Source organism: Copadichromis virginalis, linkage group LG14 (assembly GCF_057382275.1).
Source record: "Copadichromis virginalis isolate Kocher_CV1m ecotype Utaka linkage group LG14, C_Virginalis_male_GT1.1, whole genome shotgun sequence".
NCBI classification, from domain to species: domain Eukaryota; kingdom Metazoa; phylum Chordata; class Actinopteri; order Cichliformes; family Cichlidae; genus Copadichromis; species Copadichromis virginalis.
The window spans coordinates 34,272,272-34,291,309 of NC_140631.1; the positions used below are offsets into that span (position 1 = coordinate 34,272,272).

A 19,038-nucleotide genomic window follows, 5' to 3' on the forward strand; every position below is an offset into this window, starting at 1 on the left:
TAAAGTAACTGAAGCCTCAAGTGTATGCTGCCCTGCTTTCAACCTCTCTGTTCGCCTCCAGCCCATCATCACTCACAGTTTTCTGTCTCCTCTGTGTGTTTAGGGAGGACATACAATGATCTGAACCAGTACCCGGTGTTTCCCTGGGTCCTCACCAACTATGACTCGGAGGAGCTGGACTTGACCCTGCCAGCGAACTTCAGAGACCTCTCAAAGGTACAGGGGCCTCTCGGCTGTTCACCTTAAAATGATGGAAAAAAGAGGGGCAAGAAGGGGCAGCTGGATCTAATGGCAGGGGATTTTCTTATTAGGAGTCAGATTGTAAAACAATATGGTATTTACTGGCAAAGGAATCATGTGCTGTCTCTGCACTGAAGTGGAAAATGCTGATTGTAGCATCATGAAATGCACTCCTCTACTTTATACAAGTTTACTCCCTTTTGTTGGGTGCTGCATTGTCTCCACACACAGTTTGTGCTGTGTGCTTTGGATATACCCTTAACATATCTCTGTGGTCTTGCACTAGAGAGGCTTTTACATGTTTTACTACCACAAGTCTAACTCGATGAACTCAGCAAGGCAACACTGAGTTCATCATGGGGCAATCATGGCTCAAGAGTTGGCAGTTCGTCTTGTAATCGGAAGGTTGCCTGTTCGAGCCCCGGCTCCGACAGTTTCGGTCGCTGTGTCCTTGGGCAAGACACTTCACCCGTTGCCTACTGGTGGTGGTCAGAGGGCCCGGCGGCGCCAGTGTCCGGCAGCCTCGCAGCTGTGGCTACAATGTAGCTTGCCATCACCAGTGTGTGAATGTGTGTGTGAATGGGTGGATGACTGAATGTGTAAAACGCTTTGGGATCCTTAGGGACTTAGTACAGCGCTATACAAATACAGGCCATTTACCATCATACACCCAGCATGATCAGCTCATGTTAAGTCATTATCATAAGATAAATTAGAAGTAGTTTTTTGAAATGCATATACAGCATCACAATATGGAAAATGTATACAAAATCAATATATACTGTAAGTTAAATCCAGACTGTCCTTCAACAAATTTGTAGAACAGTCTGCATAACACAAGAGTAAAATCATGACAACTTTATCCTTGGGGGGCTAAATAATGGATGTCTGCACAGTCTTCATACACTCAACACAAACTGTACGATTTCAAGGATATTTTCGTCTAAATTCTGCCATGCAGCAGTTCAAGTTTCTGCGAGTAATATACTTTTATTTTCAAGGTCGATGAACTGATAAGAGAATTCATCAGCACAGTGCCGCAGTGAAAGATGTTCTAAATATGGCTTGTCCAAAAAAGATCAAGCTGAGCAATAGTAAGAGCTCGGGTAACAGTGCCAAATCACAACAGCTATGATACAATGTCCTTAATGCCCTGCAACCCCGATAGATAAAGTTCAGTGTTATGTTTGCTCTGTCTTTGAATGAGGGGGGAAAAAGGCAGCAGAACTGTGGCCTGGTTTATAGGTTTACCCCCTCCCCTTTCTGTCTCTCTTTCTTTCGCTCTCGCTCTCTCGCCCATGCACACTCCAGCTCACTGACCTGAAAACAGTCACATTCCTGTCTGAGCTCTCTCTCTCACTCACTTTATCGCTGCCTCGTTCCCCTCAAAGCACCAACACGCAGCCTAAGAGCCTCATTTTGCCATCTCAGTTCTCAACAGTTTGTATCAATTTTCAGCATTTCAAAGCATCTGTTTTCTTGGTTTTGTGGTGAGAGAGATGGAGGACTTTGAAATAAAACTATGAAACAATCAGTCACAAGTTAAAGTATTGTTAATTTTAAAAAAGAAAGAAAGGTTTTACTCCTCTGGAGAACTAAACAGAAAACATTTTGGACAAACAGTTGTGTGTCTTGTCTTGTTGTTTTCTTTACCTGTGGGGTATCCAGGTGGGATGAAAAAGCCACAGAATGTGTATGCGTGTGTATAGAGATGTGTGTGTCGAGGGGAGTGATCAGGGCTGTGCCATGTGGAACCCTCCTGCCCCGGGGAGACAGTTATGTATTGTAATGTATTCTAGTGACATCCTCCCATGCTGTTTACAGGGCCGAGCTGCCTTCATTAGCATGAGTTCACAGCCTGTGTCTCCTGACAGTTGTCCTTGGAACCCCGGGGCTCTTACCTCCAAAAGTTCACATAAGCTGGTGTAGCAGAGAGGGACGACGGCCCCCACTCTTCTCCTCTCTGTTTCATCTGCCCTTTTTTGTTCATTTATGGATCAGTGGTAGTAGCAGTAGTCTCTGGAGACATTCATTGTATATTAGGTGGTGACTTTCTTCTGTGTTTAGCCAGGGATTTGTACATGTATCAGGAAACTGAGGCTGGATATCATTTCAAATTGTTTTATACAGTACCCATGTTTTGAGTACCATTAAGAATACATTACTAGTTCTTGAGGAATTCAGTCTTTTTCAGATTAATCTGAGTCAGATTTCTGGGTAAGTGTTTGGTAGGTGATGACGCATCAGTCCTGTCACTGGGTCCAAGTCTCTTAACGAGTTGGCTGAGACTCTTGTCTTTTTGTTCTATATTGCTGCATCCCTTGTTTACTGCATATTCATAAATCCTAAAAAAAGGATTTATGAACTTGTTTAGCTTTTATTTTCAGTACTGTTGATGTGTACATACCTTTAAGCTGAGCTCTTCAAATCTCACCATGTACACTACAGCCTCTGGGCTCACATTGCCCCTGTTATATTGACCAATATTTTAACCCTGAAACAATGACTTGCTGTTGAGACAAGTAAAATTTTTGTGTAGAGATTTAATTAAGGATTGTGACTTTTTTAGTAGCAAATATTTTTCCCCACTATTAGTCTGTTTGATCTTCATTTACATCCAAAGTTATAGCAAGGGGGGCATTATTATTATTTTTGCTGTTTTAGAAATACCTCACACAGAATGTGTACATCTTTGCTGGCTAACTCTACCTCAGTGCTAACTTCTATGAGCCCAGTCACACAGGCTGAGGGACCAGTTAGCACACTCTGGCAACTGCTCTCCAGAGCAGGAACAAGGCTGAGGAGGAAATGCTCCATTGGAGACTGGTGTGGCCTCTTCAGGGACTCCAGGATGGCCAGCTCCACCGCCGATGGACCGTCCTGGGACCCGTCCCTCATCTGCCTCGGAGCCGTCCTCCTCTGTGGGCCTGTAAAACAGCACAAAACACAAAGAAATGAGAAGGCTGCTACTAGATTTTAATTTCAACATTGAAAAAAAAAAAAAAACAATAACAGGATATAATCAGATTGGTTGTAGATATTTAGTAAAGGTGATCACAAGGGAATCCCACCGACTAAAAAGGTATCAGTGCTTGCTGTACATATCTGTGGGTGCAGCAGCAGGAGCTCAGGGACTGGGGATGCTCTGCTGCAGAATCAGTTGGTTCTATCAATACAGTATTAAATGTTAACAGGTTGGATATAATAATCGTAGAGTAGACAGTGGTCCCTCATTTATTGCAGGGGTTCTCAGAATAACTAGCCCCTGGTCACAGTTCTCACAATTGATTCTCAAAGTGCAAACCTTTGTAGATTGCAAAACGTAAAAGTATTATTATGCCGCGGTTTGTCTTCATCTGCCCGCCACTTTCGTGCGCCTTTTTCCCTCACGGTGCAGGTGTCTATTTCCGAATGAGGCTCATAGTTATGGGTGTTTTTGTGCTGTTTTTTCTATTAGACGCGATGGTTATCAAAACCAAACGTGATAAATGTGGCAAGCGCAGGAGATTTGTCAATCAGGCTGCAGAATGCAATGCTGTACTGTGCAATAAAAAATCAGCGAAAAAGCAAAGCAGTGACGGATGAACAGCGGGACCACTGTGTGCTGTTTATTAATAAACAATAAAATATATTCCTAAATGACAACATGCATAAAAGCAGAACGGTATTTGTACGTCAGTGGGAAAATAGCGGTGGCTTGCTAGCTTTTGTGCGGCTTCCCGGGTCAGTGAAAACTTTCAAAAGAGAAATGAATGAACTTACCAGGTTGCCCGATCTCTTCACATATCTTCCTCCAAGCTCGGTCCTTTTTATTCCTGTCTCGGTACTGAAAGCAGCTGGTGTCGTACAGCTCCGGGTTGTTTGCTACCGCATTGATTAGCCTTCCCCTCCATTGAAGTATGAAAGGCTTTGGCTGGATCTGCCCTTTGACCTAGGTAACAGCCACGTCACCAGGCTCCTGATTGGTTGTCGCGGCGCGATTTGACGCTGGAGTTCAGATTTTTCCAACTCGAGCGGTAGACGCGAAACGCGCGTATGCACAAAATGCAACACAAAAACTCACGCGCGTGGTTTTATTCGCGAGTCAAACGCGCCAGACGCGCTACACTGACGCGCGTTTCACGCGTTTTGGCGTTTTCGCGACGCAAATCTGCTTCCGAATTTTCGCGGGACCCGCAATCGCGCGTCATCGCGCCTTTCCATTGACTTTACATGTAAACCTGACGCTCTATTCGCGTCCATCGCGTTCGGTGTGAACACACCATAAGAGAAAAATTTGTATTTCCTGACCAGCTGGTAAGCGGATGCTGGCTGTCCCCAGGTGAAATTGGTCGCAAATAAATTGCTGCACCAAAAACCTTACTGTGTTGCTAGCAAATTTGCAGACGTGTCTGCAAATTTTCACCAATTACTCATCTCCAATGCAAATTGTGGACAACCTCAGAAATCTAGTGATCAAATCAACAGCACGGAGAGTATGGTGCACTGTATAACGTACCTCATCGTGAGCAGTTTCACCAAAAGACTGCCAGCAACCACTCAACAAGCAGTCAGGGAATACACACTTTTCTAGCGATGTCTGATTGGTTGGCAACCGCCTGGCAATCTCTAGACCTGAGGTAACTAAGGCCTAGTTTCATTCAGCCTTTGCTTTTCCACTGATAGCTGGATGCTATGACTAATGGTGACACCTAGGAGAATAAATATACTGGTGTTTTTATTGAAGGTGAAAAAAGACAGACAGTTTTTAAAGCTCACTGGTATCTAGGGATGGGTATCGTTTAGGTTTTATCCGATACCGGTGCCAAATCGGTACTTTTGAAACGGTGCCGGTGCTCAAACGGTGCTCAAACCGGTGCTTAAAGAATGGAGAACACAAAATTGGTCCAAAAACCTCTCATGTTCAGCTGGTTTTTTGTAAAAAGATAACAATGTTAGCCTTTTCTGCAGCTATGGGGCATATATGGTATCACTCTTGGCTGGAAGCAGTGCTTAAACAATGGAAAAAACATAAACTTTGTCCAAAAACCTCTTATGTTCAGCTGTTTCCCTCTTTTTCTTTGGTCATTTTAGCCTTTTTGGCCAGGGTGAAGGGAGTATCTGCCATCAAACAAGAAGACAGCCGCATGTAGCTATGATGATGTTTGCTAGTTCACCTTACATGCATTAATGTAATAACGCGGTTAGCCTACTCAACGTAAATTACACACGAACAACATTAAGCTACTCACGCAGAGAAGAACGGCTGCTGCTGCCATCATCATCCGTCATCATTTCTGCTACACTGGCAGGGCTAGGGGCCAGGACTCTCCTCTTCGGGTTTTTGGGGGATGTTGCTAACTCCGGGTCCGATAACAGGCAACCCACCCGCAGTAGATGCGCTCGTGTGAGGTCTCGCAGCAAGCTATTAAATACGGCGCATTTCTGGGCTTTAAAAAAAAACGCTATGCGTCGCCAGGTGTTTCATCGGATTTGAGGTGTTACCTCCTTTGACAGTATCACAGTATCAGCTTAAAGCACTTGTTGCAGGCTGCTGAGTTTGCATCTTTTGCTGTGAAGTACAGCCAGACTTTTGACCGCTTCGCCTTGGACATTTTTAATCTGTAGCTCTGCTCTAAAAGAACGTACGTACCTGGGCCCGCCTAATATCCTCGGAAACGTAAAATGATTGGCTAGAAGTGTATCACAGCTCAGGGGAAAAAAAGCACCGAAATAAAGCACCGAAATGTGCGCTGCTTTTCGGCCTGGTTACTACCGTTTATGTCAGAACCGGTGCCATGACACCGGTACCCATCCCTACTGGTATCTCAGAATTTGTCTGCTTTTGGTAACTGGAAGATCTGGAAAATAGTACATTTAGTTACACTTTGGACAGGCTCTCAGTCTATCACATGAAAAAAAAAAAAAAAAAAAGAAAAGAAGAAGAAGCATGTTTTGCTTGTTTTTTATATTGAAGGAATTCAGGCTGTCCCTGAACTTAGCAGATTATACCTCACATTACAGGTTGCAACAAAATGTTCTTTAAATAAAGTTTTTATTTTAACTTGTCTGTTTATTTTTGCCCTGTGGTTTAGTAAAATCAAGTCACCCAATGTAATATCACCTGTCACGTGAGAACTCAGGTTGCATCACCCTGGAGGGTCTTGGGTCGATTTGTGGCTCTAAGCCCAATAGTGTATGCATTTTTCTAGGACCCTCCAGGGGTTAAGAAGACAAACTATCACATCATTACTCTTAGGTTAATACAATATAATTGCAGTACAATTAGGCAACATTAAGGCTTTGTAAATTGCTATTAGATTAGTATTCATAACCTCATAGGGACATTGCACAGTTTGGGAGGTTTTCTTTCTCACAGACGAGTCATACCTGAGACCTGTTTTCCAATTATGTGCAACTGTAACTTGATGGACAGTATTGTCTAAACTGCTCGACATCCGTACTGATCTACTTAATGAGAACCTCCCAAACCTGTACACACCTACATTTCCTGCATTCAGTTAGCTTCAAAGTTCTGCTGAATGCTGTGTCGATTTGCCTCGAGGCCAGAGTTCTGCATATTTGGATGTCAGCTACATTCTCATGCAATGAAGTGTTTCATTAGATTCTAATGATTATTTTTTGACAAAGTGACAAGTAGATGATAGATGTATGGAAACTATCTTCCTCATAGCTGTTAAATGATGTGATGGAAATGTATTTAATTGCATAAGAAAGCAAAGGAAGCAGATGTTGCTCAACATGCTTCTTCTTCACACAGAAAAATTTATTACGTGTATCTTTTGAAAAACATTTTGACAGACATAACAAAAATGTGACACAAGCGCAGATTTTATTCAATTTAAATATATATTTCCCCCTTAACAAATTCGGAAAAAAAACCCCTCATGGTCTTGAAAGAGCTATAATATATAGGAGGCTATTTTCTTCCTCTGTGTGCTCAGAATCTCTAACAGAAAAACTTCCAGTAACACAGACACAGCTTGGCTGCTGCAAAGCACTCCCTCCACACTTTTCTCTCTATAATGGAGGCTTCATCACTCACACTTCCACTCCAGTCAGGCTGTTTGGAGCACATCTGCTTTATCTTGAGTTGGAGCAACTTGATTGCATTAGACTGGAGCTGCATGCAGCCCTGCCTCTGACGAGGCAAGCAAAAACGACTGTGACTTCCCCTGACAGAGCACCACAGCAACATACTGTAATGTAATTTCTTTTGAAATATAAAATGCAATATGCGTCTCTTTGGGAGGTAGCTTAGATATGACCAAACAAATGGAGACACTCTCTGCACACTCACTCACCAATGGCCACGTTCATTTCCTACATCTTTGGAGTGCAACACCACAAATGATCCTGATTAAATCTGAAGTTAAATCCAAGTTTGATCATACTTTGTTCAGCTGCATTTCCCTTGGTCAGGTGTTATAGAAGAAATGAAGTCAGATGGGAGAAAGTGTGGCGTTGTCTGAAGCTGTTGTTTTCATGGTCTTATATCTGTAATCAGTGTGATATGTAATGTAAGGAGAAGGTAAGAGGCTATTATTGTTTGTTGAACAGATGCAAGCAAAGCTTGATTTTTGCTTATCAACAGATGGTGAGTATGACAGGAATAAGCGACCAGTGAAATCCTTTGTATCTTTTCTTACATTACTGGAGACATTGTACATTATGTTGTACAGTTGTTTAAACAGAAAATCAACTTTTTATATTTCCATACATTATTCATTGGCGTATTTCATTCATTCTCCATAACCAGTTTAATTAAACTTCGATTTTTGGGACATAGTTTCAGTTATACATTTTGTCCTTTTGTTTTTTAAGGTTTTAAGGAAATTCTTTTTTTTTACCACAGATCAACCACATAGTTCATTATTCAGATGTATTCAATGTTAGAGGTAAACCTAAACAATCATACTTAGACATCTTTCAATAGACTAGTATGCCTTCTTAATACTGGAACAGGAAACCATGACACCAGGCATTGAGGTGTGTACTATAAGCCTGTAGCAACATGCCCATGCTAATGGGCAAGGCCTGTTGGTGCTCTTGGCAAAAAAAAACAAAAAAACAAAAGGCAGCGGGTGGGGGGGTGGGGGTAGCTGTTGTTCATATGCTAAAAATCGGTCATTTTAGCTCATGGCTAGGTGGTTGGTTGGCAATGTGATGCTATCATAAATTAGATGTTATTGTTGTGAGATAAAATGGATAGAATGATTTTTATAAGCAATTATAGATGCGCTAAAAACTGGTAATTTTACCCCATTGCTAGGTGGATACTTGGCAGCATGATATCTAATATAGATATGAATCTACAGGACCCAAGATGTACCTGTATGCAAAGTTTTGTTGTTCAAATTCATTTGGTCTAGGAAGCATTCACAGACAAATTAAAAAACACACAGAGATTTTATGTATTATAGCAAAAATTTTGACATGTACAGAATTTGGGGTAAACTGGAAGTGTCCTTATTTTTTATGCTTAAATTCCACTGGAACAACTGCATGGGAGCTTCATTGTGTCAGTCCTGCATGCTGTTGTAGCTGAGTGCATTATTTAGGCAAACATGTTATGGATGTAGTCTCTTTTTCAGGCTACCCAGAGTCATTTCAGTACAATGTGTGGACTTAAAGTCACCCTTCATTTTGTCACAAACTGGTTGCGCTCATAGCTTAAAATGAGAACTAATTAGACAAACGTTTCTTTCAATTAGTGTACAGATTTACTCTGTTAATAATCATCTAATTGTAGCTGCAGTTGGATTTGGTACAACCAGACATGTGCTCATGATTTAAGATGGTGAATCATAATACTCTACAGTGTGGTGCTGATTTTGGAGTAATAAAGTGAGTTTATTAAGCATGAATACAAGATTTCAGTTTACAACCTCATCTTTACAAATAGGTGACCATTGCTTTTGTTACCCTAATATGCAGTCTACACACGGACCACTGTTCAACAACTATACTTTGAATGTATTTACTGAGTTTATTTACTTTTTTGCGTATTTGTCTTACATGTTTCAGATTATCGACTGGATTTTAACACTGAATAACGATACCATTGGATAAATGCAAAATGTACTTTTTAAAGATTCTTTCAATGAAGGGAAAAAAGCTATCTAAAACTACCTGGCCCTATTTGAAGAAGCAATTACCCCCTTGTCCGTAAAAAAAACCCCATCATACCAGCAGTCGAACAGGATGGTGGTTGTGTGATGTTCTGCAGATGCATTGCTCCTTCAGGAGATGGACAACTTGCTGTAACTGACGGAATGATGAGGAATTCTGCTCTCAAGTAGAAAATCCTGAAGAAGAATGCCTGGCCATCCATTTGTGTTCTGAAGCTCAATTGCATTTGAATTATGCAGCAGGACAATGATGCAAAACAGTCCACCTCTAAATGGCTCAAAAAGATCAAATATAAGATTCTGGAATGATCTCGTCAAAGTGTACACTTAAATCAGATTGAGATGCTTTGGCATTACATTAAATGGGCCATTTATGCTCGAAAACCCTCCAGTGTGACTGAATTTAAACAATTCTGGAAAGAAGAGTGGACCCAAATCCCTCCACAATGATGTGAAAGAATTTTTGCCAGTTATCACAAAAGCGTGATTGCAGTCCTTGCTGGCAAAGTTGGCAAACCGTTTTTAGGTTTAGGGGGCAAGTACTTTTTTTTACTCAGGGCCAGGTAGGTTTGGATAGTCTTTTTCCCTTAATAAATGAAATCATCACTTACAAGCTATATTTTGTATTTACTCAGGTCAAGAAGGGGGCAAAAAGTTTTCATGATAGTATGTTTACAACTATATCATCATGTGAGACACGCCCAGTTTGGTATTTGTCAGCTTCATAGCTCATATTTTTGGTTTGTACTAGCTATATAACAACCTTGACTTGTGCAGTTTTGAACAATCACCCTTTAACAAATGTGTGAAAAACCCTTTTCTTCAGGGACCTGGGTCTTGTGGGTTTCCCATGTAGTGTGTTTGTTTAGTTATCCTCACATGTTTTCTGGAAAGTGAAATAAAAAGCACTTCTGCACTACATTACAAATGACATAGAAAATGCCTCATTCCATTTATGCTTGCACAGCTAAACACGTTGGAAGGTGTTTAGCTGTGGATTTTTTTTTCCTTTTAAATGAATGTAGAGCCACACAGAAGAATTAACAGGAAATACTTTGTCAATTAAGGCGTGTTTGGATCTCTTCCCTGCAATTTGGTGCTCCAGTTTCTGTTAGTTTAGGTAGAAGTCTTGGTAGCTGTGAATCACAGTACAGAGGCACTTTGAATGTACCCAAATTATAAATCTTAGTGTAGTTAATTGTTATAATCTTTCATCAAAATATGTCACCTATTCTCTCATTTCAACACATTTTAGTAAATTTTCCAGCTTTCTCTTTGGTACCATAATATTAAGCTGAGCAAGTAAGCCTTTTTATAAACTTACCACTATTGCCAGTTTGGCATTCCTCTTTATTCTCATTAGTACCTTCAGCTGTCTTTTCTTCACTTTTCTCCCCCTGTCACATGTATTTACCTGGATCTTTTATACAGCTCTAACCTGCATTAGTCACACTAGCAGTGCTTTTACAGAGTGTGAGACGTCTTGTGGCTTACACCCCAATCCAGCTGGGCCAAGACGTCACATGCAAGGCTATTATCACCCCATAAATCTGCGCAGATCTCAATAAACTTCTCTTTCAGTCTATTCAATTGTGCTAACACTGATGTGGACTGCCATTAGATTTTAAGAAAGGACTGAAAAAAGTAAAAAGAGACTGCATTTAGTTTTGACTTAGAGCTTCAGGAATGTGCAGTGCACCACACGCAGATACGATGGTAGTGAGCAAGAGAGTCTCCCATATTGAGATTTCATACTGACTGCACCCAGCTAAAACAATAACAGTGCAGTTTTTAATAACGTTAGAATAGACATAAGCCTCAAACTGCTTTTATTTTATTTCTTCTGACCTCTGAGCTGCAGCTTCCAGGTAGAAAAGCTGCCATTGATTACATTACCAGTCACCCTTCCCCCTGTGCAACTGATTCAGTGGTACTGAGTATATTAATATTGACTGCCAATATGCTTCTAAGGCTCTCATATTGGATGAGGTGATTGAAAAGGCAGAGAAAGCAATTTATTCACCACTAAATGTATGTTTAATGGGAGTAATTCTGTTGCCTTAAAACACATAAAAATGAAACAGCTGCCAAAGGGCTAAAACCCAGTGATGGTGTCAGTTTAATATTGAAGTTATTGCTAAGGCTGTGGTTAAAAAAAAAAAAAAAAACCCTCTAAGATTTTGCCCAACAGTGGAAATAATTGGATAGATGTAAAATATATATATAGCAGTGATTATTTATGGGGTCTAAATAATTAGGCAGCAGGGTTTTTTTTAAATGCAAAGCTGTGACGTTTCAATCATTTCTGCTTGTTTTTTGTGCGCATATTATGGGGAGTATTTTTAATAATGAGCAAACTTTTCTGCTAAAAATACTAGCCATACTGGGGGTTTTTTAAGATCATTTTTTTCCTCTGAAAAACTGATCTCCAGTTTCCTTCAGTTGATAATTTTAAGAGTGTGTATTGTACACTTTTAAAACCATGCCTGTGGCTTACCTCAATGTCTAAGCCTCCAGTAATATAACACAGTGTTGCATTATTAGATTTCACTGTATTTTCCTGGTACTAAAAACAGCTATGTGTTAAAGCACAAAGGATTGCTGACCCAGGTGGAGTTTTAAAGGGTGACCACCCCACACATGCACATAGCCCATAAAGGGCACATGCACAGAAATTGCGATTCAGTAGCTACTATTGTTATAGCAGTTTTTAACAATGTCCACATTGGTCTTTATCATGTGCTACTAAAATGCAGCATGCCTATGTAAGCAAATTCTCAGATCAAGTGACCAACAAATATAATATTTGATTACAGTGATTTACAATACAGGAAAACTTCATTTTCTGTGCCACCCAAATGTGTAAGTACTAGCATCAGAGTGGCCACCCCAATAAATATTAGCTCCCCCACTGTGTTAAAGCCAAGAATAGCAGTTCAGAGTAAAGTGCTTGCCATGATGGGTGTGTTGGGTGTAAATAAGGTCAGCTAGGGTTAATCCACATGGATTAGCCACAGCGTTTTAGTAGGAGACACACATATCTCTTCCCTCCATCCTTAACGCACCATCCTGCTAACCCCTGCCAACATGCCTATTTAAATTTTAGACAGAAGACAGCGCAACAGTTACTTTAAGGGTTCAGAAGAATAACAGGCTCTGACAGACAATTGCCAGAGTAAAGCTCCATGTCTGCCCTGAACTTTCCACCGCTTCCCACCCAGTATTACTACAAATGTCCCAACTGGTACCTTCCAAGATTCTGCAGCTTTCTTTACATTAATTCTGTCCAGTTATTCTTCAGCTATTGCAACATTTAATTTACACATTTAATTTGTTCTTAATTTAAGTAAGAACAGAGAACTAATTGACATGAGATGCTTGAGATGTTCCTATGAGGATAAGTGAAGTAGGATTCATTACTTTAAAACTGCAAAAAATCCCATAAAAATAAAAAATGTTTGGACTATAATGTTACTCTCACTATTTTGATATCATAGGTAAGCAAATCATCCATATCCCCATGCAGGAATTAGTGTGCTTCACATGTTGTTTTCCCATGCACTATAGTTTTTACAAACTGCAATGATGAGCCAAATAGTGAGGGCTACAAAGTTAAGAAAGTGCCTTTTAGGAATGTGCAAAAATATGAATTTTCTATGCTTTTTTTCCAGACTTATACAGCATTGTTGTTTTCTATAACCTTTGCATGACCACCATAGATTTGCTTGTACATAAAAATTTAATTTAGATTGGAGATGACTCATGAGACGTGCTGTAATATTTAGAAATTATGCATGCAAAACAACACAGGACTGACTAGTCTTGTTGCCCCGGATCAAGTGGAACTCATGTTTAGTTTTTTTTATTTCACAGAGAAGATAGTTTACTTTTGAAAAAACATGAGATCTAAGTTGACACTGTATAATGGGAATGATGAGTTCATGATTTTTGTGTCTGTCTCTGATATACGGACCCATAACTTTCTGTTATGTGAGATAACCATAAGCCAAATTCAAAATGTCTCCTTAGATCTTATGGAGATTTTTTTCAAAGGAACTGCTTTATAGTTAAGTGTTGCAGAAAATGCCAAAAGCTGTTATTTCCAGCTCTTTAGCAGGCCAAGCAGGTGGTTACAAGTCAGGCTAATAAACGTGGTTGTGATGAGAATGTGGTAACAACAAAGCAATATCAAATACTCATGCAGGTATACAGTAACGAATAACATATAAATACAGAATATTTATGTTAGAATAAAATGACTTAATTTTTTTTTAAATCTTTCATTTTATTTACGAATATTCTTAAAATTCTGCAGCACAGTCCTCACTGAAACAAATAGTCACTGAAATTTCTGTATTTTTTTTTCTTAAATGCAAACCTAGCCCAGTTTAAAAACAGCAAGCACCAGTAACTACAACATAGCCTTGCTTAAACTTCAATTTGAGTGCTTATAGTTATAACAGTAGAATTGTTATTATCATGAATACTGGTAGTACTGATTTTTTTCTTTTATTCAGTTTTGAATTTGAATAATAAGCTATTTGCAGCTTTTGTCTATTTTGACTGTGCTTGGTGAATATTTTGAACAAGAAGATAATGAATGACTAAGTTGTCTCACAGCATACTAAATTCTGCAGAGACACTGAACCTGTACATTTGACCCTTAAGGATATACGGAGGTTCATTACTGAGATTTATGCCACTATGACAGCTTCATGTCCTACATACAATATGTCTGGTTATTTCAACTCTATACTGTAGTTGTTGTTGTATTCATAGAAAAACAGGATTTTATTTGGCTCTCTTTACTTTGATATATTCATTGATTGAATATCATTTGTTAAAAAAAAGCTTTTGCATTGTCTTCTATTTGTAAAATAACCAGAAATGTCAGAAACTCTTAAGAAGGAAGGCATCAACAAAAGACATGACACATTTATCTTTACATCATGTGACATCCTACTTGTTCACAGTAGGGAAAGAAACAAAGAGAAAAAACCCCCCACAAACTTTTAAATTCAGTGCACTGGACAAATAATCCTCAACACACTTTAAGACTTTAGGGTCAATTAAAATTTATAAAAGGACCAACTCTAAGGTTTGTTTGCCTTACAAAACATGAGACTTGCAGACATGTAAGTACACCATTGTTCAATTCTAAGATTTTATATATCAATACATAATAAAAATATTTGTTTTTTCTTGGTTCTTAAAATTTAGGTAAATACAACCTCAGATCAAAAACAACACATGAAATATTACCCATTGTCACTCATTAACAAAAACTAAGCCAAAGTGCATAACTGCAGGAGAAAATATGAGAAACCAAGTAAACCCTTGCTGCTTCACTAGCATCCCAAGCATACAATCAAATTTACAACAGAATGGGAGGAAAAAAGTGAAATCAATCAAGCAGATGAACCTGATTGAAATGCTGTGGGACTTTAAGGGAGTCGTGCATGAACAAATGCCTGCAAACTTCAATTAACTTTATATCGTGAAGAAAGGGTGAGCCAAGATTCCTCCACTGTGATACAAGAGACTTATAAAGCAACACAGAAAATTAATGGGGGGCACTGGATTTGGCTTTGTTTTTTGTTAAGTAAGAAACAACACAGTGTGAAATATCGTGTTTTTGTTAATCTGAGATTGTATTGAAATCATTTTAGAACCCGGTAAAGCCAGATTTGTTTTCCCCTGATAGTGTAAAAACCTTACAGCTGAAAGACGGTGAACCAACTTTTTCACATGACTGTACAAAGCATATGTAGTACATCTTTATAAAGGCTTTTAAGTGGAAACGGAATACAAGAAAATTGATAATTGCCACAACTAAGCCTGTTTTGTCCTCATTTCCTTTTCAGCCTATTGGTGCCCTGAACCCAAAGCGTGCAGCATTCTTCACTGAACGTTATGAGTCATGGGAAGATGACCAGACACCACCTTGTCATTACAACACCCACTACTCCACAGCTGCCACCACCCTGCACTGGCTTGTCAGAATTGTGAGTAAAACCTCTCCTGCAGCTACCCTCCCTCTTATTATTGTACTATGTGCAAAATCCCCAAATTAGTCAAGTATGTGAATAGGAATGAAGTCAAACCCAGACCTCAGAGAGTTTTTCATTTTTTGTCTGCATTAGTTGATTGTCACTTGTCAGACTTGATGATGCTGTTTCTTTGAGGTCTGTTGGCTTCTGCACAGGAAGCAGCTCGACATCTCAATTTGATTGGGCCTGAGTTAGACCAATGGCGCTCAGAAAACACATTTCACAGGCCAGTAAACCAGCATATGTGAACTAAATAAAGAGTGGCTGGGTAATGATTTACAGAGGCTGCTGTGACAGGTTTATGTGTTTCAGGCAACCCAGTGAGCGCTGGAGACATGTCCATCAAGGTTACTGAGCACTGTCCTCATTTACTCTAGAAGAGGAGGAGGAAGAACATGTACTTCCAGTCTGTTCCCAACAAAAAAGGCTCTTCTAACCTCCAACACTTCTTTGAGTTGCTGCACATGTGATTTTAAAAAATCTTACTAATTTGAAGGCGCTTTATGAGGAATTTGTACTGTATTTCTCCCCCTCCCCTCGTCATTAGTAGAAAGAGGCCGATGAACTGAGGGAGCTCCCTTGACAGCAGTTAGATTGGCCTCACTGGGTTTGTTCTCACAATCTCTTTCTTCCTCTGGTGAGTGATCCTTCCGCTCCAACCGGCAATGGTTGCCATCTCAGTCTAAGAAAACCAAATTTGAGCCAATTATCATTATGGCTTACTGTACTCAGGAAGAGCACTAATTAATTTTCCCTCAGGCTTGGATACAATGAAAGAAGGATCTCTGCTACAGAAAAAATAACAATGAATAATACAGAAAATTCAGGCTATTCCCGTGCATTTAAAATTTAATCCTCAAGGTTGAAAAAATATTTTAAATTCTCAGATTTTGACAGGTGCAATCAAATTAGATGTCAAGAGGGTGAGAAAATAATGATCAGGACTTTAAATCTGGGTTGAGATATTTGACTTTTGTGATGAATACATGTCTTTCCTTATAGGAGCCCTTCACCATGTTCTTCCTCAGTGCAAACAACAACAAATTCGATCACCCCGACCGCACGTTTTCAGGCATTTCCCGATCCTGGAGAAACTGTCAGAGGGACACCTCAGATGTAAAGGTGAGAATCACAACAAAGGATATACTAAAACATCTGTATCTATAAATACAATTGATATACATTTGATTCCTTGCTAGTTTCCTTTTTAAAGCTTGTGTTGTGGACTTGTGGGTCTTCGAAAGGCAATTCTTACAGCAAAGATGGTTGAAAAGAATTTATTGCACAAGTCAATGCAAAATTATAGTAATATAGCATACATCTATATATTTTGCAAAATACCAAACCAAGCCTTTTTTTTCATATGCTCTCCTCCTTTCTGTGCCTCAAAACCACTGCAAAAATATATACCATCAATTATAAATGCCTCTTCCAAACAGTGAATCTCAAAGAGCTGTAGTGCACGGGAATACCCTATGCACATTTGATTTATCTCATGCAGAGAGCAAACTATCTCAGAGGTAGAGCAATCCTGCTTTTGAACAAAGTCTGCATCTGAGAGAAAAACAAAACCATCTCTCCGCAAATCCACAGAGCAGTCATCGAAAACGCTGAACCCTGCTGATTTGTCTCCGTTTTGCCCACTGCATAACACGCAGCAGGGATACACACTGACCTCAAAGTGTCATATATTTCCAGCACACCCTGCATCGGGTAGTGTTGCCGCAGGCAATTAATAAAGCATTAATGACAAAAGCTATTTAAAATGTAGTCTTTTATGTACAGACAGAGCTTTTACTTGCCAGAATGTGGGGGAGAGCAGCTAGCAATCCATGTGAGGCAGAGGTAGAAAGCTGCAAACCAGTGAACAACTGAATAGTCAAACGCCACCCTGTTAACAAATACAGTCTACTTTCAACTACTTGTATGTCTGCATGCATTTCTTTTTACACACATAGCATTGCCAGTGATCTATTAGGAGAGCTGCTGGACTGTGCGTGAAACTACAGGATTGCTACCAGTATTTCATAATGCATTAGTAGAAGGAAAATATTGTGCAAGAGCTTGTATGAATTAGTCATAGTGCAACATGATAAACTATCAGGAAATTTAACGTTATTATTTGCTGTAATCTTTTAAAAAACGATTTCGCTTCCAAACTATTGAAATTGTCTTTTTAAATGTGTAATTTTGGTCCGCATACCTGTGTTAACAACATTGCTCAGCATAGTCCTTCTTTTGAAAAGGATAGGCTGTTTGTCTGGCAGTCACAGAAACAGGTCTCCATGCATGCCAGACAGACACAAAAATGCCATTCCCAGACCCAGCAGAGAGTACAGGGTTAAGGTCATTTCAGCCCAGTACACCAAGCCGGCCCACTGAGCCTCTAATTTAAAGGGAGCTTGTTTTTTACCAGGGTCTCTCCTTCATTAACCCCAACCTCCTCCAGCAGTAATGACAACAAGACCAAGGCAGTCTGAACCCCTGATGGGGATGACCTCCTAAAAGAGCAAGTCAAATGGAAACAACCCTTCACCGACCAAGCCCTCACCTCCCTGACCACCCCATCATTAATGTTAATGTGCATCCATACTTCTCATTTATTTCGGTGTGCACTGATGTAGTTATGTTTAGCTGGCACAGCCACCTATGGGCAAAGACGAGGAGATTTTTCTTGGAGGTATTGGACACAAATCTACACGTTCGTCTTCATGCACACAGAGAGAACTGCCACCATGTTGTCTGAAAGAATCCAGCAGCACTCCGTTGGTGACAGATTTTGACGAACATGTCATTAAGGTGACACAGTGTAAAGCAACGGAGGCTTGTGTGATTGACTTGTTAGCCCATTACAATGCTGTTGCAGAATTAATGGCTGCCATGGGAGGGTGGCTTGAAAACGGAGCTGGCAGTTTTAACGGCTTGGTGGTGAGTTATGGCAGGAAGTTTACAAATGAAAAAGAGGAGGGAAAGTGTGGCTGTGTGTATGTGAGAGACAGGAGGAAGCAGAGAGGAATGGCTACTTTACTCCCTTCCCTGTCGTGTGCAGAGGGTGAAATGTGACCAACAGCAGACCAGCAGGGTTATTGGCCTGTACCATGTCATGCTAACTCGTTCTCTCAAAACCCAGTGATTTATGGCTGCCTGAAAGCCCAGCACGTTATGTATCCCATAGGCAATATAAAACTCCATAGGACCACTGAATCTGACAAACACTGCATTCATAAAACAAGCCAAATACAAAGAGTTAAGGTACTTGTACCCTGCTTTATTTTCTCACGCTAAAAGGTAGACATTAACTTGTCTTTTGTACATGTCTTTAATGAGGACAGAGTGGAGGATCTACATTCCTTGTGTGCATATGCCTGGCTGTGCAAATGCTTGACTCACTTAGCCATTTAGAGTGATCAGAACTGGGTCACAGTGGGAACTGCAAAATACCAATTTACTTTTAAGTCAGCATTTATTTATTTATTTTTTTTGCGTTTACCTATCCAGCACATGCAGTACTTTATGGATTGTTTGCCACAGGTCATTATTTAATCTAATAATGCTATAACTATGTCATCAATAAATAATAAAAAGAAAAGCTTTTTACAAGCTGATATTTTTGTGAC

General features: G+C 39.9%; 1 protein-coding gene across 2 annotated transcripts in view; it reads left to right on the forward strand.

The window, feature by feature from the left end:
• nbeab (neurobeachin b) overlaps nucleotides 1–19,038 on the forward strand; it is a 215,038-nt gene that overhangs the window by 174,316 nt on the left and 21,684 nt on the right. For both annotated transcript variants that reach the window (XM_085430573.1, XM_085430574.1), the window contains exons 43-45: nucleotides 104–216; nucleotides 15,236–15,376; nucleotides 16,424–16,543. In XM_085430573.1, coding sequence (XP_085286699.1) covers nucleotides 104–216; nucleotides 15,236–15,376; nucleotides 16,424–16,543 — 374 coding nt within the window. The remainder of the gene's footprint in view (nucleotides 1–103; nucleotides 217–15,235; nucleotides 15,377–16,423; nucleotides 16,544–19,038) is intronic.